Source organism: Sapajus apella, unplaced genomic scaffold, assembly GCF_009761245.1.
Source record: "Sapajus apella isolate SASKATOON/1434 unplaced genomic scaffold, GSC_monkey_1.0 scaffold32, whole genome shotgun sequence".
NCBI lineage: Eukaryota > Metazoa > Chordata > Mammalia > Primates > Cebidae > Sapajus > Sapajus apella.
Window position 1 is genome coordinate 1,442,755 of NW_022436972.1, and position 25,781 is coordinate 1,468,535.

Consider the following 25,781-nt stretch of genomic DNA (forward strand, 5'->3'; position numbering starts at 1 on the left):
ATTCTAGGGATTTATGATGAGAAACTGTTGTGCTGAAAATGTCTGTCTTTCTGTCTTCAGAAGTGTTAGCTTATAGGTGTGTCACTGTCTGCTGCCCAGACTTGTAGCAAGCAGGCAGAGGATTCCCTTCCTATTTGCTGGTTCTAATAAGTTGGTCCCCATCAGAGAGCAATTAAGGATCAGAACAAGCTAGAACATGAGGAAGCCAACTAGGCTTATTCCTGGCCAAAAGCAGACAGCCTAACAGACACGTAACTGTGACTGTAAAGTAAGAAGACTGATTTGCCTGATCAGGTAGGAAAACCAGTTTAATCCTCCTTCAAGGTAGATCGTGTCTTTTACCATTTATAGAAAAGGCAACTGAGACCTGGGGAAGTTAGGTAACCAGCCTAAGGTTATATGACTAGTAAGTAGATAGGAACCCAGGATGGCCTTACTCCTTAGACTCTGTTTGTTGTTGTTGTTGTTGTTTGACCCAAGGTCCCACTCTGTCACCCAGGCTGGAGTGCAGTTGCGTGATCTTGACTCACTGCAGCCTCAACCTCCTGGGCTCAAGCAATCCTCCCACCTCAGCCTCCTGAGTAGCTGGAACCATAGGTGCAGACCACCAAGACTGGCTAATTTTTGTATTTTTTGTAGAGACGGCGTTTTGACATGTTGCCCAGGCTAGTCTTGAACTCCTGAGCTCAAGCTGTCCACCCGCTTTAGCCTCTCAAAGTGCTGGGATTAGCCACCACGCCTGGCCAAACTCAGCTTTTAATAGGCATGATGTCGATGTTACCTGCCTTGGACCCACATGAAGATAACAGCGTTGCCAGAGCGAATGCTCCAAGGACAGTTGAAGAGACAAAATTGTCGGCCTAGCTGAAACATGTTGGAAATGGGGCTGTTCTTTATAAATCTTAAACGTGAGAAGAATCAAATACATGAAAGAGTAACTTGTTAAGAACCCAGATAAAGACCTGCTGATAATACTTGGTTCGTGAAAATACCATTTTCCATATTATTAAACCTTATTAGCATTATCTTTAAATATGTTTGTTTTAACTTTTTCATCTGTATTGTGCCAAAGCAGCACTTGATCATCCTCAAAATATAGAAACTTTTATTCATGGATTGAATAAAATAAGGGTATGTGTTATTTGACAGGACTCTGGATATGAAGTTAGAAAGCTCTGGGTGGGGTAGAGTCAGCTGTGCCCCTTACTGGTTGACCTCAGACAAGGCAGCCTCCCTAAGCCTTGGTTGTCTAACCAATAAAAGGGAAACAGGAATTCCAAGCGTTCTTCAGAGGCTCAATGAGGTAATATATATTATTCTAAAAATTGCCATGCACGTGATATTATTTTAGTTAATATACATATCAATAGTATATCTGATTACTATTGAAATTATAACTATAAAATGGTTATTAAAATAACTTAGATTTGTTCAGTGCTTTATAGTTACAAGGTAACTATATATATATAATTATATTTAATCCCCGTAAGAATTCTGGAAGGGTAGTAGAAATATCTTCATTTTGATCGCATAGCTCTGTGACCTTGAGTATCACAGGATCGCAGAGCTAGTAGGTGCAGAAGTAGGACTCATTTTCTCACCACTATGTTGTGGCTGCTTTCTTATTCTCTTAAGGTGACTTGATGCTGTCCTAGATTTAAAACCATTAAGGAAGAACTGCATAATCTGTCTTCTAAAAGCATTGAGAGGTATTGTAGGGACTACGTAGATAGAACCGTTACTGAGTAAGTCTATTCAGTCTGAATTTTTCAGGTAAGAAATTCTGCTCTGAAGCTTGTGTATTTCAGATCACAATAATCATAGACACATCAGATAGCATTGGGATGGTGTCAGTGTTGGTGCTTACAGTGTTGTCCTCTAAAGGTAATGATGACGGGCTAAAATATTATAATCTGTTTCCTCATTGTTTCTCCCTAGGGTGACCATACATGCCATGTAGGCTTTGAAAGGAAAAAAATAACTGTTAACAATTTTGAGTTAAATTTTCAAAAACCAGATATTATTTAGTGTTAAACAAGTTAACTTCTCTAAGCCATAATTTCCTTGGCTTTATACGACAAAGTTAAAGTAGATGGCCTGTAAGTCTAACATTTGAGTTTTTTCCCTTATATTTTTTAATAACATAGATTGTATTTAATGGGTCTTTACCTGAACATTTTCGTTTTTTTTTTTTTTCTTTGAAAATTAAAGTGAAAAGATCCTTGGAACTTTTCTAAAAACGCTAGGCGCATAGGAATTAATATTAATATAGTGTATGTCCCAACTTGTATCAAGCAAACGCTAAGAGAGAATTGTAAATTTAGGGGTCTAATATTTCAAATGAGATGTGAAAGTATGGTCCACACATTTGTACTAAAAATGAAGTGCCCCTTTTTTGGTAAGCGTAAGAGTGTATTAGATTTTGGGAGGAAGCCAAATTATGCTGTTTGGATAATCAGCATGATCTGTCTCTCAGAATTTTCCCCTGCAGTCTCAATTGGGTACCTGTTCTATTTTTAACTTAGTTCTAAACTCTTTGTTAGCGTTGCTCCATCCAATTAAACTGCAGCTGCTGTTCCATCCCTAAAGATTGTTTATGTTTCAGTGGATGAGATGGTCCTAATATGTACGGCTACTTAAAGTATAATTTTAATTCATGGACAAGAAAAGATTATGTTTAAATTTTGATATTTTGTAAAACAGTGCATAAACATTGGCTCTAGAACATGCGTTCATATTTCCCTTCTTGGTTATATCATCACATATAATTTATAAGCCTCTGAAAAAGTGTGGTGTTAGAGTTTGCTGGGTTTTGGTTGTCTTGCAGCTGGTTTCTGATGCCAAAAGCATCAATTATATTACTGTCTGTTGTTTCTTTCTTTTGGCAGCTGATGTGTTGTTAGTATGATATGTGGTATGATCTAAAGTCAAGGTTGGATTAATCGTAATGGAATTTTCCATGCCTTGGGTTTGTCTCCTATAGAGATTAGTCTCCATGAGCTGCTTCCCTGTCAGTTAATCTCTGCAGCCTTTCTAGTGGTTCCTCCTGTGCTGTTGAATTCAGCATCTGTAAGAATGTGTTTGCATTGTACCAGAGCTCTACAACTTTGGCCAGCTAAGAAGGAAGCATCTCTGGGATCGTTGAAGGACAATATAAAACCTTATTTGCACAGTTGCACGCTTGTTCACTGGACCATCTAAGTTCATCACTTTGAACTTTTGTAAACATTTTTCTTAAAGGGACGCTGCTTTCAAAGTGAGGCTTATGTATGTTTAACCGCTTAATTCTATTAACTACTCCTTTATATAAATATAGAGTTTTTGTCCAAAATACTTTTGTATGTATTAACTGTTTTTAATTATAAAATGGGATTTAAAATTACCTTGTCCTACTTAATTTCGTTGCTATATAAATTGGCACCAGAAAAACAACTTGAAACTTGACAGTGCAGGGTTTAAAGAGTTAAGAATTTACCGATGGGTTTTAATAACCTAAATTTTTTTTTTTTTTTTTTTTTTTTGAGACAGGATCTTATTACATTGCCCAGGCTGACCTCAAACTTTTGAGATCAAGCAATCCTCCCACATCAGCCTTCTGAGTAGCTGGGACTACTGGCATAATTTTTTTTTTTTTTTGTATAGTACAGTTTTGTAGTTCATTATTGATGAAGAAAATATTGTCTATGTATATATGTACTATTTTTTCAAAATCTCACCCTGCCAGTTTTGTAGAGGAAACCACCATAATTCCTCAAAGCCATGTTTGATGCCTAGAGTATGAAAGACAGAAAATGCCCGGTGATCAAGATGAGGCCTGATCTGGCAGTCCCCACGACAGGAGGGAAGTACACTCCCTCTAAAGTGAGCTACACCTTCTATTTCATTGCCTCATCATCTCTTGTCTCTACGGCAGGACTCTACCTTGTACTGAGTGGCCGAAAGGCTGTCACTGAACCTGTGATGTTGTCTGTGAAGGTCAGGCTTTTTCTTCTTCCCATCTCATTGTGTATTGCTGGATTTCTAAAAATTAAAAGTATGCATATGTTTTCTTCCTAGGGTTAAAACTTGCTTTATTCAGGTGACGACAGGTAAATTATTTATCTTGACATAGCATTTTCAAGACACTAATTTCTGTGTGTGTTTTTTAATGAAAACAGTTTTTAAAGAGCATGAAATCAGATGCCAAAATCCTACATATTCTAGAACTTTCTTTTATGTGGTTTTTTTTTTTTTTTTTTCCTATTCCTTGGCTCTTAGCTCTGAGTATAATTTATAACCATTTGATGAATCAGAGACTGAAATCTATAAGCAGTGGACAGTTTGTTTTCTAGCAGATTACTGCAGCCTTGACACACTGAAGAAAATAGCTTCAGGGCTGACCAGACTTTCTGCTGAATAGGCCATCCTTGGGGCTGAGATCCAAGAACTCTGAGGTATTGTTTAGGACAGTCTACAGAGAACTGCAGATGATTTGTATAAAATAAAGCTATTTTAGGATTAAGAGAGTGATTTACAGACCCGGCTTTTGATCAGATGGTTTTTCTGGTATGTGCTGTTTTTATCAAAGCACAGTATACCTACTGTGCTTTTAAAAACTTCTCCCTCATTTAAAAAAAAAAAAAAAAAAAAAAAAAAGCTGTAGAGGCAAACTTTAGAGGCTTATATTGTAATATTTTCTTTTGTTCAATTTCTATGATATTTTCCCTGTCTACATTTTGAACAGCCATTTGGTGAGAGTCTGAATTTTATTTTATATTTCTGCTTTTTGGTCTTCTGGCATTTTTCCTGTCCTTCACTAAATTCAAGCAGCTGCCATATTAGCTTTTCTTTTCTTGGGTATTGGCTCCCTTCCACGCCCATCTTTCTAGACTTTAAATCCCCTTTTCTTTTGCAGTTTTATTTTCATCAGTTTTGTTCTCCAAAGTATCTGTTCTCTTAAAAAGATAGCAAAATACACTTTATTGAGTAAAAGAGCTCAAGAATTATTTGACCTTATATTCTCTGTGTGGATTTATTCCCCCAAGTAATATTTCAGAAGAGCATAGACTGTAATATTTTTAAACCTGACATTTGGCTTATCAACAGATCTCCTCTTCCTGTTATTGTATTGTCCATGGGCTTTTCTGTTCAGAGTTTACTATTTCCTAAGTAATCCTGTCACCACCACCCCACAAAGTTATTTTCAGTAGGAGATGCTTTTCTTCGTAGCTCATATAAAAATTTACCATGTCACATTTACTCAGGTTTTATAATATGAATGGAAAAAGAATCATTGTATTTTCTGTATCAGAATTTAAGAATAAATATTTGTAAAAATACTTGCTGCTTTAAAAATGAGGTCAGTAGACCTACAGTGAAGTAGGTGTCTTATGAACTAAGAAATATGTTTTCCCTAGGAGCTAAACGTTAAGAATTAACCCACATTTTAACTGAAGAGGTCACCTCTCTATAATAGTAATCCACTTGCAGAGGCCATCTATAAATGGATAGTTGCAGATTTGAAAATGTTGAAGTCCAGGTAAGGGGACTTGAGTTTTGTCTTTGCTAGAGCAGTTCTTGTCATGATAAGTACCATTAAATATTGCTGCTTTACTTGCCTTTTTCCCTAGACTGAGCTTCTTGAGGACTGGGATCATGCTTTGTAATAGAGCTGTGGTGTAAGGGTTAAGATCCTGGGACCTAGAGTCAGATTGCCTGGGTTCACATCCCAGGCCCTATCACTTATTGGCTATCGTGGCCTTAGTTAAGTTTCTTGGCTTTTCCTTATTTTCTCCTTATTTCCTTATCTGTGAAACGGTAGCTACATAGAGTTGTGAGGATTAGCTGTAAGGTACATGGTATATGAGTATTGTTACCATTATAATTTTCATCATATCTTAGTGGTGCATATTATGACGGTATTCAAAGGAGAATTGCCTGGACCCTTGATGAGGAGGCCAGCCCTATGTATCGCAAATATATAGATGCCTCTGTCAGTGGAGATCCAGTGCTCAGTGCAATTCATAACCCAGGAAACACCCTCCTTATGTTTTGATCTGCATCCTTAAAGGAAACTGTGTTTAAATATGTGAAGATTGTACCAATGTTGACTTTCCAGTGGATACTACTTTAGAGTATGGAAAGATTTTGAGCGGCAGAAAAGTTAAAAGAGAAAAGACATTAACTTGTCAAATCCTTCATCTTGCCATGAATGCAATAGATCCTTCAGTAAGAAAATATTGTTTCTCACTAGTGCTCAGCTTCTATTTTCTTGCTTGTTGTAGTATTTCAGTTCATTGTTCTGAAGATACTCATGATTTAACACAGTACTTGAAATAGTTGCCCCTGGAAACTGAGTAATATTTTGCAATGTTAAATCATATTACACTTATATTTGTATATATGTAGGTCTATGTGGAACATACAAGAAATTTGATACTGATTCATAGATTATTTTCTTATTTTACATTTTGTTTTTTAATACTTTTAGACTATTATGGTTTATAGACATACTGTCTTCCCTTAGTATCCCTGGGGGATTGCTTCCAGGACCCCTGTGGATACCAAAACCCACAGTTGCTCAAGTCTCTGATGTAAAATGGGACAGTATTTGCATATAACCTACATGCATCTTCCTGTATACCTTAAATTATCTCTAGATTGCCGGTAACCTATGTAATCCCTTATTACTAATATTACATTGTGCTAGGTATAATCTAGTATTACCTAGTAATACTATGTAAATTCTATGTAAATAGTTCTTATGCTATATTGGTTTTTATTTATGTTATTTTCATTGTATTGTTATTTTTTTTTCTTTTTTTGCTTCTTTAAAAAAATATATATATATATTTTTTTTTGAGACGGAGTTTCGCTCTTGTTACCCAGGCTGGAGTGCAATGGCAGGATCTCGGCTCACCGCAACCTCCGCCTCCTGGGTTCAGGCAATTCTCCTGCCTCAACCTCCTGAGTAGCTGGGATTACAGGCATGCGCCACCATGCCCAGCTAATTTTTTTGTATTTTTAGTAGAGACGGGGTTTCACCATGTTGACCAGGATGGTCTCGATCTCTTGACCTCGTGATCCACCTGCCTCAGCCTCCCAAAGTGAGCCACCGTGCCTGGCCCCAAAAAAATATTTTCAATCCATGTTTGGTTGAATCCACAGATACAGAGGGCCGACTGTATACTCTTATGCTTACAAAAAAAGGAGCAATGTTTTTTCAATACAAATGCCTGGGACAATACTTTTATATCTCATGTGAAATATTGAATCCCTAAATTCACAATTCTCTCTTAGCATTTGCGTGATAGCGATTGGGCCATATGCTAAACTTCTATATTAATTCCTACATATCCACTGTTCCTAGATAAGCCCCAAGTCAAAGTATTTACAAGGCTCCTTTTCCTGTAATTTGTAAGGAATGAAACCGTGTTTAATTTATATGAAATCTTGATTATAACAATATAATTAGGGACTTCGTTAAAATCAATGCAAGAAAATAAGTTTCATGGAATAAATATATACAAATTATTTCTGCCTTTCCATATTAATCCAAATATTGCCAACCCATTAACAGGATAATCAATATGTGCAATAAGTTAATTCTGTTATTTGATACTTTGCTGACTTTTAGCCATTTCAAAAAATGGCCATAAATTTTTTTATTTTTGTTGTAATGAAGGCATATTTGTCAAGATAGGAGGAAAGAATATATTTTAATATTTTTAGCTTATTTTATGATTTTTACATATTTGGAAATATTGTATGGGGACTTTATTTGTCCCTCAGTGGGCCTGTAAAAAAGGAGTGGTTGCATCTATTGATGTGGAACAAACAGGGAGATTGGGAAAGGCTTGGTGGAGAGAGTAATGTCAACGCTGAGTGTCTGGTGAGAAGGTTGTGAGTGGAGAGTGATTTGGACAGAGGGCATGGCCTGAGCAAAGCTCCCCTGTGCATGTAACAGCAAATGTAGTGTTGCAGTTGGTGAGGGTGTCTAAGCCATCTTAGGTCTCTGGACTGCCAGAGCCAAGGCCCTAGATGTGGTGATCCCACAGAGCATCTGTGTGGCAAGGCCTTGCGTAGGCAGGTCAATAGCCCCACTGTGATATCTCACCCCCTTTGTAGTGGCACCCTCTACTCCAACACTAGGCACTGTCATCTCGAAACACAATTAGCATCTCCACTAAGAAAGGGAGTTCAGAGGATGTTAAAATGTATGAATGAAGTGGGCTTTTGCCCACTTATAATGAAGCAAAATAATAATACTGGAAGCTGAACAAAGGCCATTTATCTCTGATCAGTAGCTCACTAAAGGGAAAAGTGTTTTCTAGATCTGAAACCTTCCTGAGATTTTCAAGCAGCCCTAAAGGATCAAAGTCCTCAATCCTGACAGAAAAGATTCCAGCTCTGCCTCATTCTGTGTCTTTGGTCAGTGTCTGTGGTTTCCCAGTCTGCCCTAATGTTTGATGACACTAAGGATACATGTTGCTGTTGTGCCCCTGTTCGTTTGGCCACTGCAGGGGATTGCTCCCTCAGGAGCCTGTAGCTATTCATTTTTTTTTTCATTACATTTACTTGCCCAGTGACATACTGTCTTTTTCTCTTTTCTCTTCTTTTCACCTCCTTTGTCTTTCCTTCTCTTACATTTCACCCATCATCATCTATTCTGGCAACAGTTGCAGTATTTTTATTTTTAAATCCTTGCATTTGTGTCATGTCCCACACATACCCAGAACCCATTTATTCCCCAGATCTTAACTTAGTACCTACCATGTGCCAGGCATAGAGAAAACTAGGTTGAAAAAGACAAGTTCCCAGACCTCTAGGAGTGTAGTCAAGTAAAAAATAGCTATCATGTTTCTTGTGCTTCTTATAAAATACAGAACACTTGATTCCAAATCAAATACCTAATTTTATCCTCATGACAACCCCATGAGGTAATCATTATCATCACTGCAAAAAGCAATCTGCAGTATCTTTGTCTTATTTTTCCATCAGTGCTTAAAATACTACTTTCTTCTGTCTCTTTAGTTCATGTGGGCATGAAATCAACAAAGGATCTCATTAATCTTCCTTTCAAACTCATGTTCTTCTATCACCTTCCAGTCTTTTACCAGCGTAAGTTCTTAAAAATTTGACACCTTTTCTCATGATTTTAATATAAATGAACATTGGAGCGCCCTCCTAGATGATCCATTATTTGCTTTCAAAGTTCATATATGGCTCTTTATTTTATATGCAGTCCCTAACAGCCTCTTCAGGGAAGAGCCTTGTTCGCCATATAAATCACAGTACCTTATATTTAGCAAGTGCATGATATAGATTAAATTTAACTAAATGTACAGATTAATTTCTTTTGCCTCTAATTTATGTCTGTGAATAATTATTTTCATTTCCCAGATGACCTCAGCATTCCTATTGAGTTTTACCTTATCTGTAAAAATGCTTTTCACAATTTGAATTTTTTTTTAACTTTCTTTAGAACTGATACATGACCCCAGATATTTTACTGAAGTTAAATAAGGTTATTTCTAAATTTTTGTCTATGTCTGTAATCAAAATACTAAGTCATAAAGAACCCAGACTTTGTCCTGAGGTTTCTACAAATCCCTATGACTACTAAACCACTAGTTACTACTGGCAGGTTATGAACCTATAAGCAGTGGTTTGCAGATGTTCAGAGTGATTTGATCATCTGTCCATATTTTTTTATCTGTGATCTGACATCAAAGCTTTACTGAAGATCAAGTAGATGGTTCCATATTTCTCTCTAAGCTTTATCACTTCATTATGAGAAGAAATTTAGATTGCCATAGCAAGGTTTCGTTTACATATATGTGGACAGCTCCACAAACATAAACATGTTTTGCCTTCAGCACTGATAATGTGTTAGGCCTTTTAGATGACTTCCCAGTCAACAGCAGCAAATGGTGCTGTAGTCATTTCTGCCAATATTGTAAGAAGTCTCCGTTCTTGTCACCAAGTCATGCTTGTTTGAACACATCAAGAAGAGAGTACTCTTATTAAACGATGTATTGCCTGTTTGGAACCTGTTTTTCTGTCCATGTGACAGATACTGTACTCTACAGTTAGCTGATCAAAGGAGACTTTTTAAAGACAGAGAGACACAAATGAGGAAAACTTTCAGCCTTATGATGGTGAACTTTCCTTCACCATCGCACAAAGATACCTATAGCTCCATCTGACTGACTCCGTCATTTTTTTTTTTTAGCAGTTATTTGAGATTTAGCTTCTCGGATTTTATTTCTTTAAAAGTTTCATTTTCCTACGTTCTTTATTATTTAATTTGCCTCTCAATTTCTGGTGCTTTATTTCAGTTGCCTTCAATTTCTTGTTATCCCCTTCTGTCTACTGGAACAGTTAACCCTCAGTTGATTAAAGTGATTAAAAAGAAAGAGACCCAGATAACTCAAAACTAATTTGTTTGACTTTGGATTTTGAGATGATTTTGTAACAGATTTGTGTTCCCACTTGGGTTTTATTTAAGCTGCTATTGTGATCAGTTGACATTCCTCAGGCATGTACCAGCTGGCTAATGGAATGAACAGGCAGGCCTGGGGAAGCTGGGCTAGGATGGAAAACTGGCTGGAGATAATACACACATGGATCATTGAAAATTGATTGTGGTTTACTCCTGTGCCCAGAAAACCTTCTGCTTAATGACCCGGCTCTCTTGGGTCTCCATGGAACTTAGTACAGTATTCTAATATAATTAATTGGTTTTACAAAGAAACCTTCAAGATATTGAAAAGAATCAAGTATAAAAAGTAGCATACCAAGCACTAAGTTTATATCTGAATAATTTTTTACTTTTTTTTCCTTTTTTTATATCTGAATAATTTTTTAATTGTTCAAGTTCTGTATGTACTTAGTTTTTATGTATTCTATTTGCTTTTCCTATATTAGTTTACATTTCCTTCATCGTCCCATTAAAAACTATCTTGTTTCATGCACATTGAAGTTTCATGATCTTTGATAATTTAAGTATTTTGTTTCAGTGATAATGTAGAGTAGAAACTGGATTTATAATTTCCTTACCCAATAATTCGTCAATGAGATTTTAGAGGAAACAACAGAGGCTACAGTAGTGGGGAAGCTGCTACTTTTTCCTCTTAATTTTGAAGGTAGTGATGCTGCTTTTTGAAGGTAGTGATACTGTTTTAAGGTCAGAATACACAATTGCTAGAAATTGTTGTTTTCTTTTTTGGAATTAAAGCTCTGTAGAGGGAGCTTATGCAGGAGAATTTTGGGTGGGAAGTAGCGAATGCTCAACATTCTTAGGAGAAAATCGTGATCAGTCTTCCTTCATTCCTTCCGCCTCTCCAGTATCAGCCTGTTCCCCAGTTCTCTTTGAATGAATGCAGGAATGACACTCTGTTAGGCCTTTTTCTTTTCCCATTCATTTTATTTTTTGCCTTTTAATGATAAACGATTTCTCCAGGATTTGCTGTGCAGATGTTTGTGGAGGAGATGGTCTAATAGAAGGATCAGATGATACCTAGCCTTAAAAATAGAGGTTGAGTTTTGTTTGCTTTGTTCCTCTTCCTTGTTGCCCTCTCCTCCCTGATCATTAGCAGTGTTCCTTTGGGCAAGTTAGTCAATGTCCCTGAATATCACTTCCACATTTGTAAACTGGTGGTAATAACTTACGATTACATAGGATAGTACTTGGTATACTTAAAGCTCTATATCGGCATTAGTCGTTGTTAAACCAATTGCAGATACCTAACTTGGGTAGATCCCAACCATGGGAATGGGTCACTCTGCACCACATTGGCTGTGGACAGCGGCTAAGCCCCCTTTACCTGTGGGAACACTGCAGACCAGCTGACTGAGCGCCCTTCTGCCCAGTCTCTACTTCTCCTTTTATGGTCTCTCATCCTTGGTGAATCTGTTTCACCGCAGGCAGTCTTTCTCATACATGTACCTTCTTTTCTCTTTGATTGTACTCATAAACCAGAAGGCATCCTTAAGTGTGCCAGGTAAAGTTAATAACAGTGCTGGAGGCAGTTTTAAGTAGAATTGAAACTAAAGAAGAGTCACTGTCAAACTTCATAGCTCTTGAAAGCACCTGGAATATGCCTTCAGGGTCTCTGCAAGAATCTTTACTGAGTATCTTCTGCAGCTAGATGTATAGCATTTCAGCTGGATTCTGACTCAAATAAGCCTCTGTAGTCTGGTCCAGAAAACTAGGCAAACATTTTAACATCGTTTTTATGGGAAAATGCATTCTAGTTTATTTATAACTGATACATATTTTGTTCATAATTGGGGAACTGCCACAAACAGTTTTTTTTCCTGATTATTTTTGACCATTTATTTTGACAGAAGGAGAGCACATAGGTGGATCTAAGTATGATTGATTATCTCTTTGTATTTTGAAACTACCACACTAATTTATGGGAAAGGAAGAGGCATATTTGGAATATTTACACACTTTAATTTTTTTAACTTAAATCTATAAGGGTGAAAAAGGATCTCTTTTGGAATTAGGATAAATTTTTCTTGAACTACTGTAAGAGACAAAAGTCCCCAGATTATTTCAGCCGGCCATATCATTATTCTAAAGAGCTGGAAGAAACAGCAAATGTGGTCATCAGATGCATTTACCTCGTGTGATTCCGTAAGGCTGGGCTGTGAAACCTGTGATTGAGGAAGTCCAGAGGGTAAGAAGGTACACCTGTCGGTAAATAGGCAAGCACATCAGTTCCTCATTGGCCTGCAGCAGTGGGCCCTCCCAGGAAGGATTGATCAGAAAGTGTCAAGCTGCTGAGTTAATTGAAAAGACATCTTTCAAAGATCTCAGTAAGAGTTTACTTAAAAATGGTTATACAAAATCAAGCAGATGTATTTTTGAAGATTAAGAAGTGGTGAAATAGTTTTAAAGCATAGTATTAAGAATATGGAGGTAAAAAATGAGAAACAGATGAAAAAAAGTTGAAATTGTTTTCTTTGGTGGGTAGGGCAGGATAATGTAGAAGACTGGTATATTTTAAGTCTTTTAAATAATACTTGTCTTTTTAAGTTATGTGCATGCTTTACTTTGATAAAAATCAACGTGAAATAAAACATTCTTGTAAACAAACAAAATGTTAATATCATTTGAAGATTAATGTATGGTAGTATTATAATAGTATCTTTATAACAAAAAAAAAAAATCACCTTAAAACTCATCTTACTGTTTTGATAACATCCCTCCAAATGTTTTTCTTTTTTTTTCTTTTTTCTTTTTTTTTTTAGAGACCAGGTCTTGCTAGGTTGTCCAGGTAGGTCTCAAACTCCTGACATGAGGTGATCCTCTCACCTCAGCCTCCCAGAGGACTGGGATTACAGCCATGGGCCACCACACCCAGCCCTCTCCCAATGTTTTTCTATGTAATATATATATGTAAATAAATTTGAAATTAAGATTATTCTACACATACTCTTTTTTTACCCAGCTGTATATACTGTATATGTTATGAGTGTCTTTCTGTGCCAAAAATTCATTTGTCTTCATTTTTAATGACTGTCTAATCTTCTGCGTATGTGGATATGTCATGATTTATTTAGCCAGTCCTCTATTAGTAAATACTTAAGTTTTCTGCTTTTTTCTTTAATTGTTAACAAGTTGTTTGAATATCCTTGTACATAGTTTTGCATACTTATTTGAATATTTTTATAGGACAAAGTAAAATTTCTAGGTTAACTAGTATGTACTGTTCTTAAGGTTCTTTATTGGGTTGCTGGATTGTCCTCAAGAAATGTTAGTCAGCTTCAGTCCCCATTAGGAGAGAAGAAGGTATCCATTTCTCTACCACTAACTAATGGGCAGAAACATTTATCCTTGTTGAGTTCACTGGTATTCCTTTGACTAACAGTCAATTTGAACAACTATGGATATATACATATTCAGCTGTTCATGTCTGTTGGTTATTCAAATAAGAAAAGAACATTCTTATATTAAAGATGTATTATTTAGCTGTCTCATATCGAAAATATTTTTTTCAGTTTGTCATTTTTTCTCTTCAGTGTTGCTTCTCTTTATTAATAGTTTCTTTTTAATTTATGTGTTCAAAATTATCAACCATTTAAAAAACAATTTGCCCAGCAATCATGCCTCAAAAGTTAGTTCCTTTCCCAAGATCATGGACCTGGAATGAATTGATTTTCAGAACTTAGTGGGGTGCCTGCCTCTCAAATGTTTTCCTTTTTCTTATCAGGAAAGCCATAGAAGAACTGCTTAAGGAGGCAAAACGTGGAAAAACTAGAGCTGAAACCATGGGACCCATGGGTTGGTAAGTTCTTTGAGTAATCTTCCTTAAAACTTAAGAAAAAAGTCTTAGCTATAGATATAAATATGTAAATCTTTAGCATATAGAGGAAAGGTGAAACTATGGAAGCAGAGGAAATCACTCAGAGATGAGTGTAGAGTAAGACACTGCTGAAAACTGAATATTGAGAAACTCTAATAGCATGAAGAAATGGGCAGCGGGTGCATATGGAGGATATGCAGTGTGAGTTCACTGTCCCTTTAGTTCACAAGTATTTAGATACTACTGTGGCCAAACTCACCTGTGCGAGAGGAATATTATGTTGGTGTTTATTGTTTAAGAATTTCTAGTTTACTTATAGTCCTTAGTAAATTAAAAGTTATTTTAGGAAATTAATTTTGACTGTAAGCATTTTGATTATATGACAATTCAGCCGTGTCGAATTAAAGATTACATTTGCAGATTATGTACAAAATAGAGCTTGTTAAGACTTAATAATTCATTGGCCATTGGTGATCAATTTTATAAAAAAAATTTTTTTAAAAACCTTAATATAGGCTGGGCACAATGGCTCATGCCTGTCGTCCCAGCACTTTGGGAGGCCAAGGCAGGAGGATTGTTTGAGCCCAGGAGTTCGAGACTAGCCTGGGCAACAAAGTGAGACTCCATCTCTACCGAAAAAAAGAAAAAAAAGACTGACTTCTACTCTTATAGGCACTACTTTAGTGATGCCATTTGCATTTGATAAATATGCTGAATTTGGATTTTTTTTTTTTTGAGACGGAGTTTCACTTTTGTTTCCCAGACTGGAGTGCAATAGCATGATCTCAGCTCACCACAATCTCTGCCTCCCAGGTTCGAGCAATTCTCCTGCCTCAGCCCCCTGAGTAGCTGGGATTACAGGCATGTGCCACCATGCCTGGCTTATTTTGTATTTTTAGTAGTGATGGGGTTTCTCCTTGTTGGTCTGGCTGGTCTCAAACTCCTGACCTCAGGTGATCCACCCACTGCAGCACCCCAAAGTGTTGGGATTACAGGTGTGAGCCACTGCGCCTGGCGGAATTTTTTATCTACAGTTAAAAATGTACTGCAATGGAATAAGGTAGGTCATTAAAAAGAGTAAAATGTAAAAATGTGATAAGAGTAGAAGCTAGACTTCTAAACATAGCTCATTTTGTAAGTTTGACTTTTAGAACCATGCACATGGTTTACCTAAAATACAAAACAAAAATTAAAATAGAGGAGAAAGATAATACCTAAAAATCAAGCAAAATAAAACATTGACCTAATAAGCCATTGAGTAGATGACTTAGCTACATAGAAACTATTTCAAGTGATCTAGAATTTGACTATATTTCCAAAAGATAAAAAATTACTACAAAGAAATTGTTTTCGGTCATCATACTGTTAGTAATAATACCGGTATTGCTATTCTGAAAATATTATATATAGGATAAAATAAGCGGTACTTTTTATATATAAACACCAAGGCTTTCCATGTTAAAAAGCTACAAATATAAAATCCAAGAAATATAAACCTACCTATAATCCTAAATTTGAATTGGAAACATCAGTATGAGGTTGTACTAGATTTTCTCTTAAAAAAGAGAGGGAGAGAGAAAAGTTTTTTCTAGCTCTGTTCACAGAAAAGCCCTAGAAACAATGACCACCCACCCAATAGCAGTGAGCACCCCTGGTGCCAAAATTGTGTTATGTAAATATCATTTCTCACTGAAAGGGACAGGGATCCTTAGAGTAAGAACTGATTGCCAACCTGCAGGAAGTGCCCAGGTTTAACCAAACTGCAAAGTTAGAGGTCACAGTCCCCAAGAATATTCTCACTTCTTACACCAACTGCAAGTTCAGAGGATTCTCCCAAACTACCACCGTTAGCTTCAGTAATTCACTGGAAGAACTCACACAATTCATGAAAATCTGTTATACTTGTGGTTAGTTTATTACAGGGAAAAGACACAAACTAAAATCAGCCAAAATAAAACAGAAAGATCCGAGTCTGGGAGGAGTCCAAATGTGAAGCCACTGTCGTCCTGTGCTCCATGGAGTCAGGACATGCTACCCTTCCAGCATTGGTGTGTGGTAAAAGGCATGGAATATTGCCAAGCAAGGACGCTTACCTGAGCTTCAGCATTCAATGTTTTTATTGGGGCTTCATTACATAGGTTTGATTGATGGGTGGATGGATGGACGGATTACGTGACTGATCTCAGTTTCCAGATTGACTGATACCATATAACCCACAGCTCTCACCCTAAGTCACATGGTTAGTCTTTCTGGTGTGGCCAGCTCCACCCTAAACAAAGACATTTCTATCAGATGTGACATAGATTACTTTCTGGAAGCTAAGGCAAAGGCCAGCACTCTCTTTGGGCCAGACCAGACTTTTCACTGCATGGCAGGAAATGTATAAGAGAAGCTCGAAAATCTTGTCATACCAGAAAGCAAAGAAACTGTCAAAGACCAATATATTCACATCAGAAAGACTCAAGACCCACTTGAAAGGTTTCCCACTAGTCAAAGATGAGATAATTTGATTTAAAAAACAAATTATTAAAACACCTAAAATGTGTTAAAATCTATAAGGTCATAGTGATAATCATAATGAGAAACCTGGTAGTCCCTTTTATAGGATGCTAGGGAACCAAATCACTATTCACAAAACTGATAAATAGGAAGAAGTAAGCATTTATTACCCTGTTCCCTGTACAAATGATACTTCAAAGTCACTAATTAATTGATGAAAGAAAACTTTACAGAAGAATTGTAACTAATACATATAGAAAGATTATAGAATAATATTATCATCATTTGAGTTTCAACACATTCTTCAATCCTCATACCACAAAAAACATTCAAGAAGATCAAACCACCATCTCTGGGGCATTCTTGTCAAAAAATTGAACCTGAATCTGATCAAGTCTCTAGTTAGAACTATTAGTTTGCAAGAAATACAGAGGGCAGAGGAACATGTTAAATGACACCATAAGGCTGCAATCACAAAAATCCAAAATGTGAGAAATTCTACAGGACAAAGAACTCAGTTTCTTTAACAAATGCATTACAAGGAGAAAAGAAAGAGGAATATCCTATGAATTAATAGATTTGAGGAACATCAAATAAAATGGGTACCTTGTTTGGATCTTTATCCAAATTAACTGTAAAAAGTCATGAAACAATTGAGGGTATTTGATGATAATAAGGAACTGATGTTGATTTTTTTAGATGTGATAGTATTGCTGTTATTTTAATTTTTAAAAGCCATGATCTTTTAGAAATATATTGTGATATATTTATGGATGAAATTATATAATGAAATAATCTAATGTGAATGAGTCAATCTGTCTACCATGTGTAATCATCTTAGCTTCAGTAATATATCTAGTAAATAACAGATATATTATTTTGAAGTGAATACTTTTAAAAAATGCTCAGGTTTAATTTTGAATATTTATATTAATAGATATAACCCACATAAACAAAAGCTCTCTGGGGTATCCTCATATTTAAGAGTGTGAGTGTCAAATACCCTCAGACCACAAAGTTTAAGAACCACTATTACAAGACAATTGAAAAAAATATTTTTCTTGTCTTATAGACTCATGGGAAAGTGGGAGGGTGGTTGTGAAAATCTGGTGAGATAATGTGTATGAAAACACCCAACACAGTTCCTGGCACGTAGCAGTTAGTTAGTAAATATTAGTTAAATCTGCTCTTCTTTCCAGCCCTCCTCTGTCCTTTACAGAAATAAGGTGCCTCACTATTGTAAGTCAGATTAGTACAAACTTTTTAGGCACAGGGTACTTTGGTTTTGGATACAAGGCTGGACCTTCATCAGGATGACAGTAGTCACTGGTCTAATCTAATACCTATTAGAAAGACTTAGCATAGGGCTAAAATCATGCAGTTGATAAGTGAGTAGAAAATATCAATCATAGTTGTTGCTCTGTAAGAAGCATTCAAGGGAATTGGTTGCTTCTAGCCAGCTCTCCAGATAGATGTTATTTATCCTAGCAACTTTAGTACCACTTATTGGCTTAGTAAAACTTTCTGATAGTGAAAGAACTAGCCTATCAATGCTAGTTCTGCTCTCCCTGGGGGAAGTTACCGTGTGCACCAGACTGTCTTGAGATTTGTGTGGACGTTGATGTACTCTTCAGGAATAACAGCAGTTAGGTTGGCAGCTCCAGGAGTTACTGGAAGGACCAGGCTCCTTCCAGTTTTCCAAATCTCCCAATCATGGGGCGTGACTCTTTTCTGCATAGTCTAATACAGTAACAGACATTGAGTCCACATTTCAATTAGCAGAAAGGAAGAAGAAAAAGAAGGAACACCTCTTCCCTTTAACAAAATTTCCCATGGCCGGGTGTGGTGGCTCACACCTGTAATCCCAACACTTTGGGAGGCTGAGGCAGACGAATTACTTGAGGTCGGGAGTTTGGGACCAGCCTGGCCAATGTAGCTAAACCCTGTCTTTGCTAAAAAAAAAAAAAAAGAAAAATTAGCCAGGCATGCTGGCATGCATCTGTAATCCCAGCTACTCAGGAGAAAACAAAAAAGAAAAGAAAACTTGCCAGAAGTTGCATGTACTATTTCTTTCTTTCTTTTTTTTTTTTGAGACAGAGTGTCACTCTGTCACCCAGGCTGGAGTGCAGTGGCGTGATCTCGGCTCACTGCAACTTCCACCTCTTGGGTTCAAGCACTTCTCTGCCTCAGCCTCCTGAGTAGCTGGGATTGCAGGCACCTGCCACCATGTCCAGCTAATTTTTGTATTGTTTTAGTAGAGATGGGGTTTCACCATCTTGGCCAGGCTAGTCTTGAACTCATGACCTTGTGATCCACCAACTTCAGCCTCCCAAAGTGCTGGGATTACAGGCGTGAGCCACCGTGCCCAGCCTGCATGTACCATTTCTACATGTACCCCATTAGCGAGAATTTAGTCTGATGTCTATGTCTAGACTTAAAAAAAAAAAAATTTGCAAAACAAAATGTATTGAATACAGTAATTTTGGAACCTCTTTGATGCCTGACTTATGGAAGACACTTGGGTTCTTATATCTGCTTCTGACTTCAATCTATTGTAATATGTTATTTTGGCTGAAGTATATGAAGAAAATACTACCTTACTTACCTTATGTATTTTCAAAAGGAGGAAGTATTTCAGTAACTTTTTTGGAAAACTGTAGATATTCTTCTTTGATACTACATCAGAACTTTGCAAGTAACTCCAACAAGTAGCAGTTTCTTAATATTCTTTTGATAATGTGAATTTTTCCTATTATTTTACAGTAAAAGCCCTTTATGTAATATCCTTGTACTTTGGCTGGATCTTCTGCTTATTCTTGATTTTGTAACATCGTCATCGGTCATCTGGAAATATGGGCTCGCTGAGTTATAAAGCTTCCAAATGTTGACACATGTCATTATATAATATTTTTAAAATCACATTTGTAAATATCACTAATCTCATCAGATAAGTCTTTTAAGTATTAAGGAAACCTGTCAAGTTCACAGTTTACCAAAATTCTCATTTCCATTCATCTGGAAGCTCCAGTTGTATATTGGCAACGAATACTGTGAGTTGTTTTCCTTGAAGTGACAGGCTCACCCACATCTGACGTCCGAATAACCAGCTAGTTCACTTTGCCACTCAGTCACACAAGTACTTTTACTTGAGGCAGACACCATAATCTCAAGTAACAGAAGTGCTTTGTTTGTATTTCCCATTTATACACATACATTATTCAAAAGACAGATGCTCAAGGGTCAAAATTTAACAAAATTGTTCATTTTTACTGCTTCGTCAAGGACACTCTCAAGTAAAACTGGCCATTTTTAACTGGAAGCGCATGGTGGTAAAGAGTAGAATGACCACTGGTACAGCTTATCATCACTGCCTTGATTCTTGCCGCTGTTTTACTTGTTGCCTTTGCACCATCAGTGCAAATGTCAACCCTGTGGAGAAAAGCAAATTATATCAAAACTATGGAAACAGCTTTGACTTTGTAGATTCCCTCATTAGTCTGGAGGACCCTCAGGGTTCACAGGTCACACAGTGAGAACTGCTGCTTAGATAGGTGCCAGCAAGTAAATGCAGCAAAACAAGGACAATAGGAGGGAAACGGAGACAAAGCGTCATTTTTTGAAGATACGATGTCTAGTTTTAGTGGTTCAGCACAAGATGAACATTCAAAATCAATTCCTTGTCTGTACAGTCAATAGCCCACTAGAAAATATAATAAGAAAACAGGAAATTGTGTGAATATATATGTTCGTGTGATCTGTGTAATATATTCACATGTAATATACAAATGTATTAATTTTTGGCTGAACCATGTGAAAATTGATTGTAGGCATCTTGATACGTAAGCCCTAAATTCTTCAGCACACAGATCTCGAAGACATTCTCATACATAATCACATTGTAATTATAGTATCAATGAAATTAATGTATAATTTCATGTCATCATCTAACAACCCAAAAATGTCTTTTATAGTGGTTGCTTTTTTGTTTGGGATGCAGATTCAGGATCCAGGCAAAAATGTTCCACATACTGGATTTGCCTGATTATGTTTTCTTGATTAGATTCAGGTTAAACTTGTTTGACTGGAAGGAATATTACAGGTGATGTTTTTAGACATCTTAATTACAACAGGTCAGGAGGACTTAGTGTCAGGTTGCCCTTGGTAAACCTAGAGACTACTGTACCAGATCTCTTCATTACTGTATAAAGGTGCAATTTTTCAGCCAAGATATTTTTGGGGGGAATGAGATGAGAGTATTACATGCTCAGATATAATAATGGTCTGTAAATTTATAGTAATTAGTATAACATTAGGTAAGACTAAAGACATTAGTGAGAGAAAATAGAGAACCAAGAATGGAGACCAGGGGAGGAAGGAAGGGAGCAGAGAAGGAAAGAAAACCAAAAAAAGAATGGAGACCTGCATATGTATATGAACTAACTGTGTGGAAAAAGGTCATTGTTCATACTGGTGGCGAAAGGGTGGATTATTTAGTAAGTGGTGCTAATACAATTGACTATTCATCTGTAATACTGAAAATTAAAAACTAAACATACAAAATACGAATCTTACAGAAGAAAATATAGGCTAATTTTGAATAATACTGTCAGAGATAAGGTAGAAACATTCCTTAGCCAGGCACCAAACCTAGAAGCTATGAATGGGACATGGCAGATTCAACCATGTGATAATAATAGTGAACTTCGATATAGAAAAAGATACAACACAAAAAGTTAACTTGTAAAAAGACAAGTGGTAGACTGGTTGAAATTATTTGCCACATATAACAATGGACTAATATTCTTAATACTGAAAAAGCTTCTACAAATCAGTTTATAAAAAGAAAACCATATCTCTCTCTCTCTCTCTGTCTCTGTGTGTGTGTGTGGGCGTGTGTGTGTATCAAAACTATAAACGGCCAGTAAATAAACATATTAACAGACATTTATTGAGTACGTAGCAGAGCTAGGCACTATTTTGATACTCATGTATCTGTAAACAGAATGACAAAGATTCCTGCCCTCTTAGAATTTATACTCTAATGAGGGTGGGAGTGCATGCGTAGATATTTATATTCCTCTTAAATAGCACTTAAAGTTTACCCATTAGATTGGCAGAAATGAAAGAGGCAGTAATCCAGTGGAGGTGACGGGATGTGAAGGGACGTGGAAAGGGGTGCTGTGTGCACTGCAGGCAGTGGTGTGGTCTGCTCTGTGCAGGGCCGTGGGCAAAATGTTGAGTCACAGTTCTCTGTGCCTCTTTACCCAGAATCTCTGCTCCCAGTAATCTCACTTTCATAGAACCTCATAAATATGTGCAGACCTAAGTACAAAATTATTGTAGCACACTTTGATAGTAAAAAAAAAATGGAAGCAGTCCAAATGTCCATAGATAGGAGAAATGCTCAAATAAACTGTGGTACATCCTACTATGGAATATTTCACAGTCACTAAAAAGAATTGGTCAGCACTGTGTGAATCCTTGTGAGAAAATGTCTAGTATGTATGTGAAAAACCGAGCTGTGGACCAATGTGTATAATCCTCTATTGGCCAGGTCAGGGAAGGCCATGGGACCCTGTAATGCATAAAAGTCTGTGAGAAGTCAGGCCTGCTAACAGTGAGTGCTAAGGGAAGCATGAGAAGGGGGAAGTGCTCTCCACTGTGATCCTCTGCCAGGGGCTCTTTTACAGTAATGTATGACAAATATGTGTTCTATTTATCACTTTTTAATAGAGATTTTTTTAATGAGAAAATAATCTGGAGAGGTTTTTAGAAATACAGATCTCCTTTCCTGCCTCATTCCTTCTGGGAAGTCTAAGAATGGTTCTACAGGCTTTTTTTGTTGTGTGTGTGTGTTTTTTTAAAGCTTCCCAGAAGATCTTATCAACTAAGTTTGGGAAGCACTGCTCTGAACAATTGAGCAAGTCAATCCCATGAAGACTTGACTTCATTAAAGAGTTTATCTACTTTTCTCTTTCTCTTTTGTAATGTTTACATTTTGACTTTTTATCTGTGTTGCTCTGGAAGCAGGAATCTCTGGGTACTTGGTTACTCCAGGGGAACCTGTTTTTTCCTAGCCAGTGTTCAGTCCAGCAGTTCAGCACACCCAAACAGATATGGGCTCTGAAAGGAGGTCTGGACCCGTGATAACCGTGGCTTGCTTCTACTCACTGGTGCCGGTCAGAGGGCACCTGCCCTCCATCTGCTCATCCTGGAAGATCACCTGGTTTCCATTTATTTAATAAGTGTGTGTGAGAAACTTTTAACCACTAGTCATTAGTTCCCAAATTTATCAGCACATTTGGAATCACCTGGAAATCTGCAAAACATACTGATACCTATGCCCTACTATCAGTGATTATGAGCTTGGGGTATAGCCTGGGCTTTGGTGTTTAAAAGAGATACCCAGGAGATTCTAAAGTGCACACAAATTTGAAGAACATTTTTATAATCCCTTTTTTATTAAAAAGAATGACACCAGCCTACTCTGCAGAATTCAGAACAATCCTACACCTTGGCCAGGGGCAGACAGCTCCTCTGCACTGAAATAGCACTTAGGTAGCCTGACCAGGTGTTCAGCCACGAGAGTCTCAATCCCGTCACTATGCAGTGGACCTTCTTGGACAGTTCTTAAAAGAGTAGCAATCTGTTGTTCACTAGTGACCATGGCCTCTTTTTTTCTAAGTATCTAGAAGACCTTTTATCTGCTTTAAAATTTCAAATAGAACTAGAGTAAGTGATATTATTTTTCATTTTGGATATTCTGTAAGAAATAGGTGGTTGAGCAGATGCCAGAAAGAAATTGCTAAGCTAAAGAAAATGCAAGTGCGATGCCATCTTTTATTTTATAAAGAAAGAGACCATTTGGTGTTACATTCTTCCTTGGATGTATTTCAGCAAAAGAATCTCTTCAGAAGCTGTTGTTGACAGAGGACTTAGAGAAGCTGAAATATTGGCTCATATGACTTCCTTTTAGTCAACATAAAGGAATTTATAAGCATAAATTTCAGAAATTTGCTCAGCTTCATTGTCTACAAAGCTGTTTTTATTCTGCTCACATTCATTTTTGCTTATCTACTGCCTAATATTGAGTCTAGTGCCTGTGGAACTTCAGCCTTATGTGTGGAAAAGCTTATATTTTAGCAAAATAAATCCTAAAGGTTGAATTGAGAGAAAATGATTCTTGAGTTCTCTTAACCCAATTGTTTTAAGGGGAGTGACATTTTTTGATGCTTTTCTGTTTGGATTGAGAGTCAATCTAGAGATATGGAAGAAACTTACCCATCTTGTTCTTCTAGTTTATGTCATCAACTGTTGATTATTGGAAAGCAAATAATTTCTCTAGTCTTTATCCAGACATGTGTTTATTTGTTTATGTGAATATTCACTAGGCGCTAGTAGGTATGTTAAGAGGCCAATCATGGACAGCAGTAAAGAAGATTCATTTTCCTGGCCTTAAAGTTTTTAATCCACTAGGGGATACAGATAAACAAGCAGGTGATCACAGTGTGGCACGCCATGCTGACTGTGTTAGAAACAGTGAAGAGGGGAGCAAGGGCTCACATCTCAGACAATTCATGGAGGAGGCTATTGGCAATATTTTTAGGCCACAGAATCCAAAGCCTTTATACGTAAAGAACGTGAGGCCCAAAGAGGAAAAAGCCCTGGCTACTCAGTCGCTGATGGGACTATAACTTGGCTTTCCTAACTGTCACGTAAGACTCTTTGTGCGACATCACTTCTCTCTGTGGGTTATTGTCTGATAGCATGCTGAAATGCCAACGCTTACTGCCCCTGCTTCCCACATTCCTTTCATATCCAGTTATGAAAGTGAGTGAGAGAGCCCTGAATGTGTTACTGTTAGAGCACATATCTATGTAAATGATTTGCGTTGCTGAGGGAGCTGGAGGCTGAGAGATTATAGCCTTGCAGACTGTCTCACTGCGCTACTATTCATGTATCTGCTTCTGAACTTCAACTTCCCCTACCTTCTGTTCCTCTTGGTAGTCTCCAAAGACAGACACATAAACAGATAGGTTGGTATGTATCTTTGCTATAGGGCTTAGCATAATGCTTTGCATATATCAGATATTTAAATATATATATACACACATATATATACAGACAAACATATGTCAATGATATTCCGTTACTTTTAGGTACAGTGTTAGAGACAGTCATTGAACCCCCACCGTGAGCCTCTGGACTGTTGTACACAGAGTAATTAAGGGTTAATAGTTTACTAATAGGGATTATAACACCATCAAAGCATTTTTCAGGTGGCCACATGCTGAGGCATTTGATTGCCAAATTGTAAACTGTGGCACCATGGGTGGTTATGGTAGTTGTGGCAGCATTGTAATCAACCACAGCATCAAGATAACAAATATTCCCCTTGTTTCATGAGGAGTTGGGAATGGAGTTAGGCCTCTACCTCAGTAATTTTAGAGGCACTATTCCAGACCTACATCCATGAGAGTGCAAAGACATGTCCAGAATGGAAGATGTGCTGTTTGCTAGTATAGGAGTGGATTTGTCCACAGAATAAAAGAACGAATTGAAGTACACTGCATGGAACCTTGTTTCCATGACTCCATGGTGTCTATTCCCTAACCATAAAAATATTTTTTGTGACTCCTTATTTCCCACTCCCTGTTCGACTTCACACATCTTAGAATCAGGCGTGTTTAAGGGACTCTCCACCTTTGTCCTTGGCCGTGTCGGTGACTCTTCTGGGCTCCTGAGTGGCCTGCTGTCCTTAGCAGACCTGTCACTGTGTGTGCATCTGCTGCTTCATGCCTGTCCTTGAGGAGGAGCCTCAGCTACAGTGTGCTGACAAGCTTTTCACCTGCGGTTTCTTTCTTGACTGCTCTGTTAATTGGCCATCTGGTTAGACTGCAGTGAGTCTTTCTCTGCTCTACTCCCTCTGCCCCATTCCAGACTCCCTGGTTCCAATCTGGCTCCACATTTTACTAGCTTGGGATG

At 37.3% G+C, this 25,781-nt stretch overlaps 1 protein-coding gene across 2 annotated transcripts in view; it reads left to right on the forward strand.

Moving 5' to 3' along the window:
* Positions 1–25,781, forward strand: part of LOC116562246 (protein POLR1D) — a 45,839-nt gene that overhangs the window by 12,371 nt on the left and 7,687 nt on the right. For both annotated transcript variants that reach the window (XM_032294381.1, XM_032294382.1), the window contains exon 2: positions 14,205–14,279. In XM_032294381.1, the coding sequence (XP_032150272.1) occupies positions 14,205–14,279 (75 nt within the window). The remainder of the gene's footprint in view (positions 1–14,204; positions 14,280–25,781) is intronic.